The sequence below is a fragment of the Thunnus albacares genome, chromosome 14 (assembly GCF_914725855.1).
Source record: "Thunnus albacares chromosome 14, fThuAlb1.1, whole genome shotgun sequence".
Classification (NCBI taxonomy): Eukaryota; Metazoa; Chordata; class Actinopteri; order Scombriformes; family Scombridae; genus Thunnus; species Thunnus albacares.
Genome location: NC_058119.1, coordinates 18,778,458 through 18,797,324, shown reverse-complemented (window position 1 = coordinate 18,797,324; position 18,867 = coordinate 18,778,458). Strand labels below are relative to the sequence as shown.

At 39.1% G+C, this 18,867-nt stretch overlaps 1 protein-coding gene across 1 annotated transcript; it reads left to right on the top strand.

The window, feature by feature from the left end:
* Nucleotides 1-8,490: 8,490 nt before the first annotated feature.
* LOC122997122 (G-protein coupled receptor 26-like) lies at nt 8,491-13,912 on the top strand. Its single transcript, XM_044373118.1, has 3 exons — nt 8,491-11,134; nt 11,950-12,063; nt 13,085-13,912. Exons 1-3 carry the CDS (start codon nt 10,464-10,466, stop codon nt 13,365-13,367), a joined length of 1,068 nt encoding a protein of 355 aa, XP_044229053.1. The 5' UTR covers nt 8,491-10,463; the 3' UTR covers nt 13,368-13,912.
* The last annotated feature ends 4,955 nt before the right edge of the window (nt 13,913-18,867 follow it).

Below are 18,867 nucleotides of genomic sequence, written 5' to 3'. Positions count from 1 at the left end.
ATTAGGTCAGTCAGCTCTTTTTCTTTTAAAAGATAAGTATCCAAGCAACATAATAAAAATACAATGAGGAAATTATTTAAACTACACCAATAGTTCAATATCCTTAAAGCCTTAAAGAGAATGTGTTTTGCAAGAGGGACTGAGTGACTCTGTTTTTGCCTTTTCATAATTTCTATATCATAAGCACAAACATGCCATTCACCTCCATAAAATGTCACCCTTAAAGTTTGCCATGCCTGTTTAGAAATTTAGTTAAGTAGAAAGCAGGTTAAATGCTGAACGACATAAACAGGATGATCTGTTTTGGTTTGTTTGCACTCTTGACCTCGACCCACGGCACATTCTTGCCTAACTGTCTCTGAGTGGACAATGTTCCTTAACTGACTACATAGGATCAGGAGGAACAGTTAACCATGAGGAGATCAGTATTGCATAAACCACTTCTTGACCTTTACAACTGATACTTTGTATTTCCCAACAATCATACACACTGAAAGCAGAGGATAGCGCAACATTTTGGAACAAACAACTTCTTATCTGCTTGTATTTTGAAGGCAAGTTTATTTTTCTACGATTAAACAGCTATGACTCAACATGACTCAGGATACCAGAGAATCCACAATGACTGCTAATCCCCTGCCCATAGCCAGAGGCTGCACAAGGCAGCAGCATAAGCTCTCCTGCCCCCCCTGCTATCACCTGCCTATTTACTGCCATGCCATCCCTACGGCGCTTTCCACCACTCTCCCTCTCTTTCTCCTTTCCTCTCTTTCCATTCACTAATCCTCTTTAAGGACATTACCTGCTAATATATCCAGTCAGAAAGTATAAAAGCCCAGCTATCTCTTTACTGCCATCGGCAGTACGCTAAATAGGCCATTAATGGAGGAAGGCAAATGGGGGATATCGTGGTTTTGACCCCAAATACCATTCAGATCATGGTCTATCTGAGTGGCTGTCTAACATGTAGCATGTGCTGGGTTATAAGGAGCCAAGGGAGAGAGAGAGTGGATGATGGTAAAAGAGCTAAAGTGTGGTCTGCCTTCAGCGCTTGGGACGTTTCAAAACATCAGATGTTTTCTTCAAATGTTTTCAAACACAGGTTTCAAACTCAGGCAATCAGGAACTATTATTATTTACCTTTTAAAGCCATTTTACCCCAGGTGTTTTATTTACAACATCCTAAATGGGGCAACTTCACACACTGGTGCCCCCACATGGCAGAGAGAGGAAACAGTTTGAAAAATCTTGATGTCAATATCAAGAGTTCATGTAAACTGATGTGAACATGCCTGTTCAATCTGGGATTTATCTAAACATTTAAAAAAGTGATAACAGTGGTAAAATATTGGTGACTGCTAGTGGTGAAGTACTCAGGTCCATTACCTATCAGAAGTATCAAAAGTAAAAGTATTAATTACGCAAAATGTCCCCTTTCAAAGTGTTACATTATTATTTATATCATAATTATCAGATTATCATCATTATTATTATTGATGCATTAACATGTACACAGCATTTTAATGTCAGAGTTAGTCAATGTGGAGCCAATTTAAATACTATATATACTACTGGGTAAATGTTACAATATTTTATGAGCTGATCATGTTTGGCTCTAAAATATGAATCTGCAAAGTAACAAGTAACTATGCTCAACAAATCAGTGTAATGGAATAAGAAGTACAAAATTCTTCTCTGAAATGTACTCGAGTAAAAGTATATAGTAGCATAAAATGGACGTATTCAATGGAAGTATTTCAAGTATTCAGTATATCAAGTAACTGGGTTTTTAATTGATTAATTGGTTAGTTAGTTGATAATTGAATAATCATTTTAGTATTTTTTTAAGCAAAAATGCCAAAATTTGCTGGTTGCAACATCTCAAATGTGAGGATTTAAAGCCTCTCTCACTCTTAGACATAATAACTGTAATTTTTCACTATTTTCTGACACTTCATAGACAAAACAATGAATTGATTAATTGAGAAAATAATCAGCAGATTAATCAATAATAAAAATAATCATAGTTGCAGCTTGAGAGTATTTCAAATTACTAGTTACTTTCCATGACTGATGACTACATATTTCTCTGGAGTGAATGTTCTCATGTTGCTGTTTGTATTGTGTAAGTTTGTATTTTTCCTCACATTTGATCTCAGTTTCTCAAAGTGTCCACTGTCCAACTTTCTCCATTATAGCAATTATGGAAAGCCTACAATATAACACTTAATAGGGCAGGAAATGATCTTCTCAAATGCAGTGCCACATTGATATTTGGGCTGATAAAGATGCATTTACTCACTTTCATGTATTCTTCTCCATATTATTACATTCTGCTTTGACAACTGACACAAAAGATGATTTACTCACTCTTGTGCTGATTACACCGAAAGTTAAATGAAGTAACTAACAGACAGAAGTCACAATTTTCATGTCAAGCACTGAAATGATATTCAATGTGTGAGTGAAACTTCACTTAGTTCAACAGCACCATAATCTACAGCCTTTAAAATAACTGTTAAAGTGAGTCAACACCTCAGTTTCAACAAACACTGAATATTACAACCTTGATGAAGGTGAGATTTATTGCAGGGCTGTTGTATTAGACTGCAAACATTTTAGCCAAGTGTACCTAATATACTGGCAAGTGAGCATGTATCCTATTAAATCTCACTTGGATTTATAAATCATGTTAATCCAAGTCCATACTCTACAGTTAGACCTAAAACAGCTTTGCAAACCATTTGAGCAAATCAAAACAAATGACAGTTTGTTCTCTGTTCCTACTTAAAGCAGGCTAACCTGCGGGCTGACAAACAAAGTTCACTTGTTAACTTGTCCTGGAGGCAGGGCAGCTGTTCATCTTACTCCTAATGGAGTGCCACTGACATCTCTTTAATGAGACAGCACTAATGAGTGTTGACAGCTCACACTGCACAGCACTGCATCAGCTCACCTCCACCAGCAGCCAAAGCATACGGAGAGCAGAGAGTGCCCTCAAGTGGTCAAAACAGGAAGTGATAGCCACAAGGCCTGGGGGGTGGGTGGGGGGGGGGGGGGGGGGGGGGGGGGTGGGGGGTTGCTCCAGTAAATAAATTCCCCCTGTCGTTTCCTGTCTCTGTCGCTTGCCAATATAAAGAGTTCTATTGCATGTAAATGATCACACATGGAAATCAAACTGTTTAAGCACTATAACAACTACTTGAGTGTGTCTATACCCTCAAGGTCAACAGAATAGAATATAGTAGAATAGGGTTTCAACATATAATTACTAAATAAGATGTAAAATAAAAATGTAATGATTTTTAATTATGCTTTATAATAAAAACATGTTGACATACAATTACTATTTAAGAGCTATCAGAGTCATTTCTTTTATATCATTTCCTCTCCACTAGAGGGAAGCACTGTATCAAAAGTGTTAAAACAGAAGCTATACGATAAAGGTTGTAAAGACATTTGTTACAGTAAAAGTCTATAAAATGTTGTAATAACCGTTTTCTCTTAGTGTCTGTAGTTTTTTTTTTTCAAAATTAGGAAGCTTCTCTTGAAATTTTATAAAGATACCATCGGCTCAAACAGCTGCACTGTGTGTGAGTGAAATGATTCGTAGCAGCAGCAGTCCTGACTGTCAGGGAGGAACAGGGGACCGACAGATCAGCGCATCCATCCACCCACGCCCCAGATTGGGTGGGTGTGATGATTGGTGCCACTGCTGCGTGACAACAGTGGCTGCTTCTTATCACAGTGAGTAGACAAATGCACAGGACAGATCCCGCTGTCCTCAATCCCCGCAAAGGGGCACAGTAACTTCCTCCACACACCGTAAACGAGGCCTTTAACAGAGCTTTTCACTGATGAATCAGTGAACCAGCAATCTTCAGCCATTCAATTCACATTTAGTCTCACGCTCCCCTCACTTTTCATGCTTTTATGGTCAGAGTAAAGGAAGACGGTGAGTTATAATGCATTGTAATGGCTGTCTGGGAACAGCCTGCAATGAAACATTACCAAAGTCAAAAAATATTGTATGTTTTCATTCCCTTTGACATGTTTTTTTTCTTTCAAAGTACCGGCTGTACCTCTCTGAGTGGACAATGTTCCTTAAGATTTCTGGAAAAAAACTATTCTTCTTTCCAATTACCTATAAAAAGCAGTGTACATTTGAAGCCATCATCCCACATCCTGAATGGAAAAGGTAAACAATTTTCTCTCTGAAATTGTACAACAAGCCAAAACAGTGCTGCAACACTCTTACAAGAAGGGGAAAAATTGTTTCATTTCAAGGGTGATAGACTGTGATAACATCTGTTTTTTGACAAATGAAAGAGGTGTTGAAATGTAACTGCTACAAGTCAAGACTTGACCTTATAGACCAATAATTCTTCTGATAACTTAAAGTGAGTGGAGGAATAGCAACTACAACACCTTGTAATCAGAGATCTCACCTCCTGCGGGGAGATCAGCCAGGGAAGGAAAGGTTGTTTTGTTAATTTAAAGCACAGTAACCTGTAAGTCTTGAACTTCAGAGGTGTTTAATTTCATGTAACAGGTGTGAAATGAACAATTCTGCCCGAACATTATCTCGGGTTAAGGTGCTTATAAAAAAAAGGGAAGAGGAAAGACCAATATTAGGCTCTGACAAAATTATATGTAAAAAACACTATACACTTGCACAATTTCTCTGAAAATCAGGGAAACATCATGTTTCTGTTTCCGCTCATATTAGCAAGAATGGCATCGTAAGTATAAGTATCTGTCAAATAAGATTGATTTAAAGGGGACATATGCACATTTACAAGTCTATATTTTTAATCCTTATTTATACTGACCCTTTATGCAGCCTCTCAGTTCAGCCTCTGTCTGAAACAGGCTGTTTTAGCTCCTGTCTCTTTAAGGCCCCCCCTCCTGAGAGCCCACTCTTTTCTGATTGGCCAGCTCTTGGAAGACTTCTGCCAGCTCCAGAGGCTACGTCATCAAACCATGCAACAAAAAGTAGTCGTAGGATTTCGCTACTTTTTCTCGTTCTTTACTCAAATTGTCACCTTCTCAAAAACATAGACGTTCAAGCTGAATTCCAATCAGAAATATGAGAACGGACAACGCAAACAACACATGGAAAAACCTTAGCAACAACCTTAGCAACCAAGGCTACGGAACCGAAGGCTGTTTATGGGCATGCGTGATGTCAGCTCGTCGCAAACGAAGCATTCAGAGTGGATTGAAGTCTGGGCTTTTGACAGGCAGGAAGCATTTCTACATACGTTAACCTCAAGTTTTGGAATTTTGACCATGTTTAGCATAAATATACAACATCACAACAGTATATAAATAACAGAAAATCACAAAAAGCATAATATGTCCCCTTTAATTAGTTTTTACAAACACTTTGTATAGTCTTTGACCTTCATGCACTGTGCATTTACAACGTCCCCTCAAGATTAAAATGCAGAAACATACATGCATGCTCATGATTTAGAGCTGTTTCTCCCCTGAGTCACCCAACCAGTATATGAAAGTATGAATCATGACACGGACAAGCAGACTGGCCACGTATGTGCATGTGAAGCTCACCCTACACAAGTGTGACGACTGTCCAGGCACAAACAAACAAAGAATAATATGAAAAGACAGCCTCTGAATTTGTGCATCAGCCAGTCGGGGCTGCAGCCAGGCGTGTGTTCATTCAGCCACAGGCACGAGTCATCTATTGCTAGCTCTGCACTGCATCACATACACAGCATTTGCTTTCACTAAATAACTTGCTCCTTTTTCAAATCAAGAACTGACAGATATTTTTCACGGAGGATTTTTATAAGATTTGTCCTTTTAGAAACTTCTAATTCCAACAAGAATAGAAGGTTAAACACACAAAAACACAGTAAGCTTTAAGAGTATGCATCACAGACTCACATTTAAAGACAAAACACACATGCCCAGTGTAGGAAGGTCCTGACATGCACCATCACGATCTCTCATTAAGACTCACACTCCCCCCGCTCCTTTTAAAAAACTACTGGGAGCTGCTTACTGTCATGCTTGTGTACAGCGATGTCACACTTATTACCAGCGAAAGGACATCAAAGCAGATGGGTGAGCATGATTAACTGAGCCTGGAATGGCTTTTAGAATTTAAATACAGCCAAGATACAACCAGTCATTTGAGGTTCAGCCAGTGGAGAAGCCACAGCCTTTGGATCTACAGTAAAATCATTAAAGATGAAAGCAGTTCTGCATCTAACACACCGGGTGTGTGATCTTTATTTTATAGGTATAGAAGATAGACATTGTTGAAGAGAGGAAAACGCAGTTTATTATGTATGCCTAGATAAAACAAAAGCAGTATAATAAAACAGCCCTGCAATAAATCAAATCTTCAAAAGATTACAATGTTCAGTTTTTATTTAAAAGGTGTTAATTTATTTTATGGTCATTCTGAAGGCTGTAGTTTGTGCTGCTGTTGATCTGTATTGGGTTATACTGAGAGGTGTTTCCAATTTGTAGTCTACCCTTATTCATATTATTGGGTTTGGCTATTCGTTCAATAGCCCAATGATTTAGCAGCTCAAATGTCATCCAAGCTGCTGGTTTTATCATTCCGATGTTGTCTGACTGATGAGTTATCACTGAGATCTTATCTTCTTAACTGTGCATTATGTTTAGAAACTACACGACTGGGCACTGTGTCAACCGTGTCCTAATATATCTTTGACTAAATATCTACAAACCTGTGTGTCATGGATTATGATATTTATCCAGCGTAGCACCTGAATGATATGAAATACAGTAAGAGAATCCACAAGATGCTTTGGGACTCTTCACTGCAGGAAACAGAACAACATGTTGGATTTTATGAGGCTGGAGCAGAGTTGGAGGAAACTGCATGCATACCGCAGCAACTCCGCAGGGGAGCTGCAACCACATTGCAGTGGAAAAGGTGGTTACTTTTAAGTGCTCATACTGTAAAATGGGCTGGGCAAGTGACCACAAAAAAACCAAAAAAAACAAAAACAAATCAGGTAATGCTGTTTTAAAGTTTTTGTGTAGGTTTTTTTTTTCTTTATTTTCATTAAATCATCTTTTAAATTATTCTAATAGCACAAGTTTTTTAATTGTAGAAATAATATAATCTTTGAGAAAATTGTTATTTACTCACAGTCATCGTGATGTGATGTATTTTTTTTTATCCTGCCACTAGGTGACGCCAAAGACAGAAATCTTCAAATCATACATATAGTGGCTTTAAAACACTAATCTCAGAGAACGTAATTATAAAGATTATAATATAATTAAATTAAACTTTCTCTTGCTTTAGAACTAGAAATGGTCTCCGGTTTTATTTTTGATCTGTCATGTAGAACAAGTAATGAAAAATAGTTAACTAAAGAGTACAAAATGTTATGTTGATAGTAACTGGGTACAAGCCTAATGCGTGGACTTTTAGGTGTTTATAATACATTTATTGTAAAAAAAAAACAAAAAAAACCTTATCTGATCAAAGCATCTTATATTCTGCAAAATCTAACAAAAGTTCTGGTTTATTAAGATAATAAAATACATCTGATTTAAATGTCAATGTGAATTACGAAAAAAAACAGGTGTCTACAAAACCTTTTGGAGGATTACAAGTACAGCTTTGTGTAGTTGTCACCTTTCACCTAATTAACTCAAAGTCTGTAAGTAAATGAAGTTGAACTTTATCCCGCACTGCAGAGACCTGATGCTGTGTAAAAAAAAAAAAAAATCCAATCTAGTTTCACCATCTGTTCTTTCACTGTGTGGAAAGGGCAGAAGTGAAAAACTTCTCTCTCTCTGTGAAATTAATTAGAAAATTCCTTCAGCCACTATTGGCAATTTGTCATTACTGATAATTTATAGGATGGCTAGACAGCTGAACATGTAACCAGTGGTTTCTCTTTTCCTGGTAGCTGGACTCTGGTGAAATCTCTTTCATTTAAACACTATAGATCACACCCATGCTTTTAATTTTGGTCCTGGAACTAATCTGAACTAAATGATTTTTTTGCAAATGAGTCATTTTAACTGGGGGGGTGGGGGGTGGCGTCGGGGTCTCATTGAGCATGTTAATTGAAATTTTCAAAGATCTCAGATGTATGGTGGTCTGTGACAGTGGCAAATGAGTCTATTCTGTATTCAAAGAGTAGGTGAAACTAGAAACTGCTACATGACTAATATAATATAAGGGTCATATATCACAGTTGTCACATGAAAAGGCTCAGGCTGTAGATTCAATCAGTTGGCTTGGACAGAGAAAAGTTGATGCTGTTTTGTTTGCACTGTGGCTCCCACCACCCAAAGTACATTATAGTGAATCCAGATAGACAGACAATCCTCTGCCATCAGCAGGATGATCAGCAGACACTCTGCCTCAGACACGACACCAGACATGAATCTATGAGGAAGCTTAGCCACAGTAGCTAGGAAGGTAATAGGAAGAAGACTCAGAGATTGATCAATGACAAGAAAAAAGGGATTTATTTAGACTGTTTAACCCCAAAACGATGAGATGAAAACAACAATAAAATCAAATTTAACTTAATCTGGTTTAACACACTTGGCTGTATCACATGCACACAGCTACACAAACATCCTTCTTTCTTCCTTCTCTGCTCTCTGTTCTCGCTAACAAACACCAATTCCCCCTTTATAACAGTTAAACGACCATGTTATTTGTATCAGTCCACACTGTCCGCATAAACAAATACTTTACATATTCCTTACTATAAGCCAAAAGAAAAAAGCAGAAATCATGCAAATTCTAAACAAGCAAGGTAAGAAATACAGTACATACAAGTGTAATAAAGGCAAAATGTGTGGTCTCACCCCCTTTGTCACAGGATCAAATAATAGTTTGTTACTGGAGCCACTGCATCTTCTCTTGAATCACAGAAAAATATACGTATTATTGTCTCTTATGAATGTATCCTGTCTTCCATAAAAAACACATGTGTATGTATTTTCTAAAGGTGTTCACCATGCAGAACAGTCAGCAATACTACCACATATTGTGTCTGACACATATTGTGTCTGACACAATATGTGGGAAATTTAACTGTAAAACCACCAACTACGTGAACTACTGCAGAGACTATTGCAGCATAAACTGTATTCCTTCTGAAATGTTTTTTTTTAGTTGGTTGTTAACTGAACTGAAAGGAGGACACAATTTGAATATTTAATTCTTCTGAGCAAAACTGAAGCTCTACTTGCTATTGCACACAGGGCACACGTTCAAAAAGGGGGGAATCATGCTATCTTTATAGAGCATCAACCTTTGGAAACCGGTGTTTACTTATAAGCAAGGTCACCGAATGGTTGGCAGTGAACTACACAGCCACAGAGCCATATGATTCATTTATTTACGACCTTATGACCCCTACTGACCTTTTCCCCTTGTGTGCACTCCTGCAAAAAAATGACAGTTGGTCATTGTTATTCCACTTGTACACATGCTCCTGGCAAATACACACTCACATCAGCATATTTTCAGGTCATGGTCCACTGAAAACACAGTCTGCCCTCCCTATAGGCTGGAGGCTGTACGCATACAGTGTTACATATGGTGCTGCTGTATTGTGGACTAATAATATGGAGGAGTTAAGCTTCACTAACTGCATTAAAAGCGCCATATAAGGCTTTAAACACTGCACCGATGAAGCTCTGTCTCCATTGTGTCGCACTGATATCTGAGCTGTGGATTGAACTGAAGTGTTTTCTTCTAATAGATTTTAATTTTTAAAAAAAAGTGACGATGGTGATGTGATTCAATCAATTCAGGCACTGACTCCTCATTAATTGACGAATCACACTGTTTGGTTTTAATATTCACAAACTTGATCAACGTATGTGTTAATGGCACAAAACATCTCATTACCAAAACTGCTCTGTTCAACGTGACGCTCGTGACATCAGCGTTATCACCAGCCACGCAATCGTGCGTCTGCTTCTATTTTTACACAAAAAAGCTATTTTTGAACTGTGGTGCACCGCCGTTCATCAGACTCTGGCAGATGAGACAATATAAGTAGCAACAGAGATCGAAAGCGTGAAGTATTTTTATGTCCTTTTCAAAGCTGCCCATCATGTCAATGCGCAATTGCGCAGCCAAGAACCTCTGAGCGGTGAGTAGCAGGAGAAGGGTGCTTGAAAACTACCGCAGCGCCGCACGGGAGGAATGCTCCAGCTGTGACCCAATTCCCATGAAACGCACTTCCAAATTTCCTCATAATAATCAGGTGAGCATCCTCTCTATGAATCCCCTGCGATCTAATCGTAACCGCTGGAGAGACTGCTGCGTTTATTGAAGATATTTGGAGCCTGGGGAGGGTAAGCATGACAATGTACTGGACGCATATATGTTGTGACTGCAACTCACGATGACCGTCTGCATCAGGACTGTGGATGCACTCATCAAAAGTTTGGATATTTAAGAGGGGGGCACCATGCACGCAGCGGACATAGTTGCTTCCGTGTTGGTTTTAGGGATTATTGTCGTGTCGCTGCTGTCCAACGTTGTGGTGCTGATCTGCTTTCTGTACAACCCGGAGATCCGCAAACAGGTACCCGGTCTTTTCATTCTCAACTTGACGTTTTGCAACCTCTTGCTGAGCGTGTCCAACATGCCACTAACTCTGGTCGGGCTCATCACCACGGGCTACCCCGGAGGCAGCGGCTTCTGTCAAATTGTTGGTTTCCTCGACACTTTTCTCACCACAAACTCCATGCTCAGCATGGCAGCACTCAGCATCGATAGATGGGTGGCGGTGGTGTTCCCACTGAGCTACCACTCAAAAATACGGCACCGGGATGCAGTGATAGCGCTGGGATACACGTGGATACACTCACTTTGCTTCTCCACAGTGGCCACTTGTCGCTCCTGGGTCGGGTACAACCACCTTTACGCGTCGTGCACCCTCTGCAATGTGAGGGCGACCGGATCCGGCATGCAGTTCATCATCTTCAGCGTGGCTTTGCACTCTCTCACGTTCCTCCTCACACTTATCGTGATGTGTGTAACGTATCTGAAAGTGCTGAAAGTTGCGAGGTTTCACTGTAAACGCATCGACGTGATCACCATGCAGACGTTGATGCTGCTTGTGGATATTCACCCCAGGTAAACCATAGTCAGAGGTGCATTAGGTCTAATCCGTTTGTCCTTTTAATGCAGTTGTCTTTCATTGAAATGTCTGTCTGTTCCCTTTCATTTTGTCCAGTATGTGAAGCATACTCCATCAATACTTGCTCTTCTCCTTATTCTTGCAGTGCTGAAAGGCTTCATTTATTAATTGATTTGTTGTTTTTATTTTAATAATGACTGTACATATTTATCAACCAAAAATGCAGATGATGATTTATTGATGATTTATAGCATTTTAAAGAAAATATCTTTTGGATTTTGGACTGTTGCTTTAAAAAAAACAATTTGAAATCATCTTGGGCTTTGTCAAACCATTAATCTAAATTTTTGGCAATGAAAATTGACAATGGAAATAGCTGTTTGTTGCAGCTCTGTTTTATATTATGAAAAGTGTGTGAACTAACTGAAAAGATGCAGCATATACAGATTAGGCAAAACTTTCTGGGGCTGCACAAATGAGTACAAAAGTTATCAATCCTTTATCAATCAGTCATTTACATTGCTACCCATCACTACTTGTTATTAAGGTCAGCAACTGTCTCTCATTTTTTCCTTTCCATCATTTGACATCCTCTCTGATCTCTGGTCAAACAATTCAACTTTGAATTGCTGTAATTTGCATAATGACATCTGTACAGTGTGAAATTTCTCCAATTTAAGCAATAGAAGCGCACGGTTCACTGCATTCCTCTTGTCCATCCCACACGCTTTCTCCACGGACTGCTTCATTATGTCCGCGTGTCTGTGATCATGCCTCCTGGGTAGATAATGGTACCTGTGTGCTTTGGCAGTGTGCGCCAGAAATGCTTGGATGAACAGAAGCGTAGGAGGCAGAGGGCCACCAAGAAGATCAGTACATTCATCGGCACATTTGTGGTATGCTTCACCCCTTATGTCATTACAAGGTGAGCACAGATTTATGATTTACTGTTTTGTGTGTGTGTGTGTGTGTGTGTGTGTGTGAGAGAGAGAGAGAGAGAGAGAGAGAGAGAATGCAAAAATGTGAGGTATTTCATGCCATGTACCTATCAAAACATTTCAAGGTTTCCTGTCTTTTGAATTAAAAGATGAAACAGCCCACTTAACTACAGTTGAATTCTGTACATTTTGTCTTTGTTCAGCAATAGAGAAAAGTTTTAAATTAGCTTGTCCGTTCAGCTTAATTTGTAGAACAAATCTCCCAAGAATTAATCGATTTGACAGTGTTTCTGGGTTTTTCAGTTACCTTGTTGTGGTTGCTAATGTGGCTTATCGTCTGAATACAGATGGCGATAATTATTTTCAATGTTGTCTCGCTATCTCACATTTTTAACTGCTTCCTTTTTCAGAATGTCATAGCTTATTGGTTCTACACACATTTCTAATCCTTGTCACCAAGCCTCCACAACTGGGGAAGATGAGAGGGAGAGAGAAACAGAGGAAGAGAGAGATAGAAAATGAGTCAGTGATCGTATCACTGGCTGTCATTAGTATTAGCCCCAGTATTAGTGGCGGCAACCTGCCAAAAGCTGCTAGATTTGTGGAATGGAAAGAGAAGGGAAGCACATTAGAAGCCGTTTGGTGGTGAGACATGTAAGACTTAAGGAGATCACACTAATTAAGAAGACAGATTACCAACAAAACAATGCTCAATAATAAATGGCTATAATTTGATTTATTAGGACAAAATAGGCACTGGATGTATCGTAAAATTATTTTAATCTGCAAGAAGCAGCAAAAATTACACCCATCAGTTCACATTCCCCAACTCAGTGATGACATTTCAGTGACATTTTCACAATATTAAAGCACTGGGGGATATTCATTTGCTTTAGATGTCTTCCACTCCAGTTGCACTGATCTAAGAATTGGCTCAATTGCTGCACTGCTGCATTATTTTTCTCATTGTGTGTGACTTTTTTTTTTTTTTTGCTTTATTTGAGTTAGAATTGTAGAGCTCTTCTCCCCAGGACCCATAAACCCTCACTGGGGCGTGCTATCCAAATGTTTGGCCTACAGCAAGGCAGCAAGCGACCCGTTTGTCTACTCGCTGCTCCGTCACCAGTACAGGAAGACCTGCAGCTTCCTGGCTAACAAAGTCCTCAAGAGGAGTCCACTCAACTCCTCCTCCCTCAGGATGGAGAGCAGCATAAGGAGAAGCGATGCCAACTCCAACGCCACCAACAACATCCAACCACCTTCTAATGCTAACAAGCCGCTCAGCCAGTGAAGGTCATCACCTGCAGAGACAAGGAGGGTATTTTTTCCCCAACTGAAAGTGTCTTGGATTTGACATCTTACTTCGAGGTATACACTCATGAGACGAGGGGTATGACAGTATATTGACCTCTCTGTGATGGTGTAACGTCAGAGCTTGTCGCCTAATTACTCGTTAAAGAAGAATAGAACGACCACTTTTGTAGGTTGTGTATGTAAGTTGTATGGCATTAAGTATTTCAGTACAAGTATAACACTGTCTTTTTTCTGCAAAGAGTGACAGTCTCCAATGAGATTAATGAATTTTGTAGCATACTGGTAGATTTGTGTCAAATAACATCATTTTGGTGGTTAAGTTGTTAGCAGTCGTTAAAGGCACAATCTTTGATCCAAATGCCCCACTTCTAAAATCACAACACAGGAACGTGCTATCACTCCCAAATTGACAAGTTAACAACTAAACCTTAAGTATTAATGATTTCTGATGCAGTTTAAAGGACCAATGTGTAAGATTTAGTGGCATCTAGCAGTGATGTTGCGGATTGCAACCAAATGAATACTCCCCCACCCTCCCCTTCCATGCATGTAGGAGAACCTACGGTGGCCACGGTTTGTCTGTTCTGGGCTACTGTAGAAACATAGCGGTGCAACATGGCGGGCTCCGTGGAAGAGGACCCGCTCCCTTTGTAGATATAAAGGGTTCATTCTAAGATAATGAAAACACAATGATTCTTATTTTCAGGTGATTATACACTAATTAAAATATTAGTTATGAATATTATATTCCATTTCTGCCAAGTCCATTCCACTAGATGCCACTAAATTCTACACACTGGTCCTTTAAGGTTTGGTCAAATCAGTAATGTATAAACATAAGAATAAAACTAAACACAGATTGGTAGATGTCTTTTCATTACCTCAGTCATATATATACTATATATATATGACAGAAACTGCAAATTATATGGTCTCAAAAATCACTTATTGGACCTTTTAAATATAAGGAGTTTTACTTCCCACTTGAACTGAACGACAGAATTTTGTCAGTAAAGTTGAAGCATATAACCTCGGACCTCAAAGATGATTCTCTAGCTGTATAAAGTACTGTATGTGTTCAAGGGAAAATATAAAACACATTTTGACAGTGCAGTCACGCACCTCACTGACAGTTTATTTGAGATTATGATGTAGCTGTAAGGCCTGAGTTTTAAAGTGCCTTTCAGACTTTATGAACTCTCTGATTTAATCAAAACACAACAAAGGAAACCTTTCACATTCTGTCATTTTCTTGGTATTCTGTGCTGTGGTTAAATGTGATAATAGAGCCTGTTGGGTCACATTGTAAGAAAGTTTTAAGTCATGTTAACTTTGTAATACCACCATGTTGTATTGTTGCATCAGGCAAAACAGGGTCAAATATTATTTGAATGTGGTAGCAACTATTCAGTGATGTGCAATTAACATTCCAGCTCATGCCATGTGAGCAGCTATGTGACGTCAGGGTTGTAAAAACGATTCATTTTGACAACACTAGCAAATCAGGATGTTGTCTTTAAATTTACTGTGAGAGTATAAAGCCTGTAAGAGGCGTAAAATCTATTTATTTTTGTCAAAACTGTGTCTGATTTTTGCTAAATACGTTTGTGATTTTATTGCAATAAATGCTGTGCATTTTGACATTTTAAAAAAAACCTCACCAATTTTGTTCTCACACATTTATTATGCGTGTGTTCACTACTATCCGACTGGAAATAATTGGCACCAAACCAGGATCACAAGACAGTTACGCAAGTCTTCACTTGAGCACAAGACAAGTCTGCCCAATCTTAACACCTTTATTCTCCCACGCTGATTAAGTCAAAGAGTAAGAGAATAATTAATTTGAAAAATCATCTAAGATGTGTTCCACCCACCACTGCTGCAGCTGATGTGGCAACAGAACAAAGACTTTTTACAAAAGCATCAGGGCTGAGAGTTAAAGGCTTTCTTAATTGCAGAGCTGCTAGAAGGAGTGGGAAAAGAAGAAAAGGAGCCAAGAAAAAGTAGGTAGCACCTCACCAAGTTTAAATAGTTGTGATAGTGCTGAAACACTCTGGGGATCTGTATCTTCCTCATTTATCCTGGCAACTCCTCTCCATCCTCCTCACCTTCATTATAAAATGAATTTCCATCATCTATCCTACACATGCTCGCTAGTTAATCTCTTTCTTTCCATTTCCCCACTTTGATAGTAAGTGCCTGGATTGTCTCCATCAAAAAGAAACAGTCATGACCAGTCAGGTCAGTCAGGTCACCAATCAAAGCTGCTTCCAGTGACTTTTATAATTCCCCAAGGGGGGGTCAAATCTGCATTTACAGTATTACATGTATTCACAGAGCTACCCAAGGGCAATTAGTGGAAAGTATTCACAAAGTTTGGAAGGATCCCCAGTCTGGAGGTGTGTGTATACCTCATCTCCCTGGGAGACTCAGTGAGTGGGTGAGAGGCAGACACAAACCTGCCATACACGAAACACTGCGTAGAGACCTTGTGATTAAGCCACAGAGCGTAGGATGAACAAGAAAGCAGAGGAGGGAGGAAGGGAAGACGAGTGCACTGGCTGACATCACACAACCCCAATGTCAGGGCGGGTGGTTCTCCCAGTCTCACAGACTAAAAGTAGTCCCCGTAGAATATTAATCAAAGACTGGATGAAGCACAATTTCTCATTGGAGATTGGATATGTTTCATGTTTCATGTAATACAGAAGAAAGTGTTGAAGAAAGTGCATCTGGTGTATTTTACCATTTATTGAAGGGGTTCCATCATGTGCAAAATGATGCAAAATCTTAAACCCTACTAAAAAAGAAGACAAGTCAGGATAGACCAAATATGTGTCTACTGAGTTATTTTGAGAATTTAAGAGCAGGAGGAAGGTGAAGTGATGGAAAGCTAGATGTACATGATATGTATTTACAGTAAAGCTGTCACATCCACAGCGACAGAAGTCACTCATGCACAGCAACTTCTTTTAATCAGCAGCAGGAACTGAATTTCATACATAATGAATCATCCACCGCACACTGAGAAAACTTAACTGATTGATCATTTCAATTTCTTATTCTTTGTGCCAACAAAAGAGCAAACAATGTGTTTCACTGCAAGCTCCCTCGGGTTTGCTCATTAATCACATAAATGTGTTGCAGGTGTAACACATTAGTGGGTGTTCAAACATCACAAATTCCGATCACAGCAAACAAAACATCCAGTGATAATGAATACTGGAGATATGCCCTTACATTTTATTGTCTGAGCTTTACTTAAACAGCAGCCTGACAGGCTTGTTCATAACTCTGCCAGTGAAACTATAGGGCTGAATACTGGCGTATAATGTGAATCATGGGAAAGTTGGACTAAAATGTCATGGTATTCCCCATGCCCTCAAGAAAACTGTCTATTTCTGTCCAGGAATGCTCTGTTTGTTTTTGCTGTGGGCTGTAAAATATTGTTGTTGTTTTTTGTCTCAAAGGCATTTGCAGCAGTATTTTAAAAAGTGCATCAATTCCTTTAGATGAAAACCACTTTTCTCCATGAAATACAGTTTTCAGGACCCTCAGGGGCTTTTGGCAAACAGCCTTGATTTTTGTATATTGGTCCTGCATTTTAGGATTTATACATGTTCAGAAAAAGGTTTTATAAGCGCCAAGTGGTGCTGTCACTTCTATTAGGAACTGAACGCAGTCATCAAAACTGGATTTAGAGGGTTTTCACATGACAACATTAATAAATAGCAATGGTGGGAGTTGTTTGTTTGTTTTCATATCATGTGTAATCCACCATAAGGGCTCTGCTCCATATGCTCCATGTCTATAGCAAAAATGTCAATCACATACTATGGCATCACCAAGTCTATAATATTGCAGCCATCTGTTGAGCTGGTAAACATTTACTCCATATGTGTCTGTGTATGTGTTTGAACACAGGCAACTATATAGACGCTGACCTCTTTCCTTCAAAATTAGACAATTTACCAATTACTCTATTTGTCATTCAGTGATAGAAATGTAGAGATAAGCACAGCCACTCATGACAGACACATGCATGTGCATTTAATAGTACATTAATGATCTGGGTTTTCTTGCACTTCATAGAAGTACCAATCAAAGAAGTGCCAGCTTTTCCCTTGTGCAATAATAAATAATCCCCTGGCAGCACTCTGCATAACCTAAGCACCGGATCATTCCAGATTCAAAGCAATAAAGGAACTTAATCCAATCTGGCCTTTACGTGAACAGCTTAAAGGTATCATGCACCTCTCCAGGTCTGTAATTATATTCTGGGGTTCTACTGGTTTATCTGTGCATGATTTAAAGTTCAAAAAACTAATTTTTGGTACTTTATGCAGTCCCTCAGTTCAACCTCTGTCTGAAACAGGCGGTTTTAGCTCCTGTCTCTTTAAGCCCCACCTACTGATGAGCCCACTCTATTCTGAGTAGTTAGCTTCCAGGGGATGCATCTCGGCGGACTTCTGGTGGCTCAGGAAGTTGTGCGAACAAATAGTAGTAGCCGGATTTCACTATTTTTTCTCGTTCTTTACTCGAAATGGAAACTTCTCATGTACTTCTGTACATGCTCGAGCTGGAATCTTATCTGAAATATGCGAGTGGACAACGTGAACAATCCATGGAAAAACCTAAGCAACAACCTTAGCTGAAGCCTGGGCTTTGGACTTGTAGGGAGCATTTTTACATACACTCACCTAAAATTTTGGACCTTTGACCACGTTTAACGTAGAAAATCACAAAAACTATGATATGTCCCCTTTTAAAGAGCCAGCTAGCAACCCGCAATTGCTTCAGAAAAATCAGCAGATTGGTAATTAAGATATGACATCATTTACACATCTCAGGTGTGTAGTATGTGCTAGAAATCTTCAAATGTAGTCACTATTTGATGGTAAATTTCTGATATGTAATATAGTAAAATGAAGTAGAGACACACAGATGTTAGGAGAAAATGAAGCCATGAGGCACTTTACTTACATAAAATAAACAAACAGAAAGTGCCTTCTCATGCAGCTGCATCGTACCGCTCAGCTGAGGTACAGACACTGGCTGCTCCTAGAAGTGGAGCTTCATGTCTGAGTCATATTCACAGCTGAGTAATGCTGCCCTGAATCCAACAACAGCAAAACTCCAGAGGAGGGAATTCTAAGAGACTTTGTACTTAAAAATAGATCAGAGGGTAAAAGTGCTCCATATTTTTTTTCTTTTATTCCTGATCAAAATTCAAGACTGCAGACATGTTAAGGTGAAACCACAAAGCTATTATTTGCATATGAATAAAGATTGAATCGATTTGCATTTGAGTGCCTTTTTAAGAATACTCAAGAGTGCTTGTGATATCCTGCATGGCCACATTTACTCCCAGTCCTAGTGTCGGTGTGGTAATGTTTTGGTGAGTTTAACCGTGCCAGCTGCTCTAAGAGCTGCGCTATTGAAAATTAATGAGTGTATGATGTATGTGGCTTCAG

Coding starts and splice junctions, on each gene's coding strand:
- LOC122997122 (XM_044373118.1), top strand. CDS start 10,464: ATGCACGCAGCGGACATAGTTGCTTCCGTGTTGGTTTTAGGGATTATT. Junction 11,135..11,949: donor CTTGTGGATATTCACCCCAG/GTAAACCATAGT, acceptor GTGCTTTGGCAG/TGTGCGCCAGAAATGCTTGG. Junction 12,064..13,084: donor ACCCCTTATGTCATTACAAG/GTGAGCACAGAT, acceptor TATTTGAGTTAG/AATTGTAGAGCTCTTCTCCC.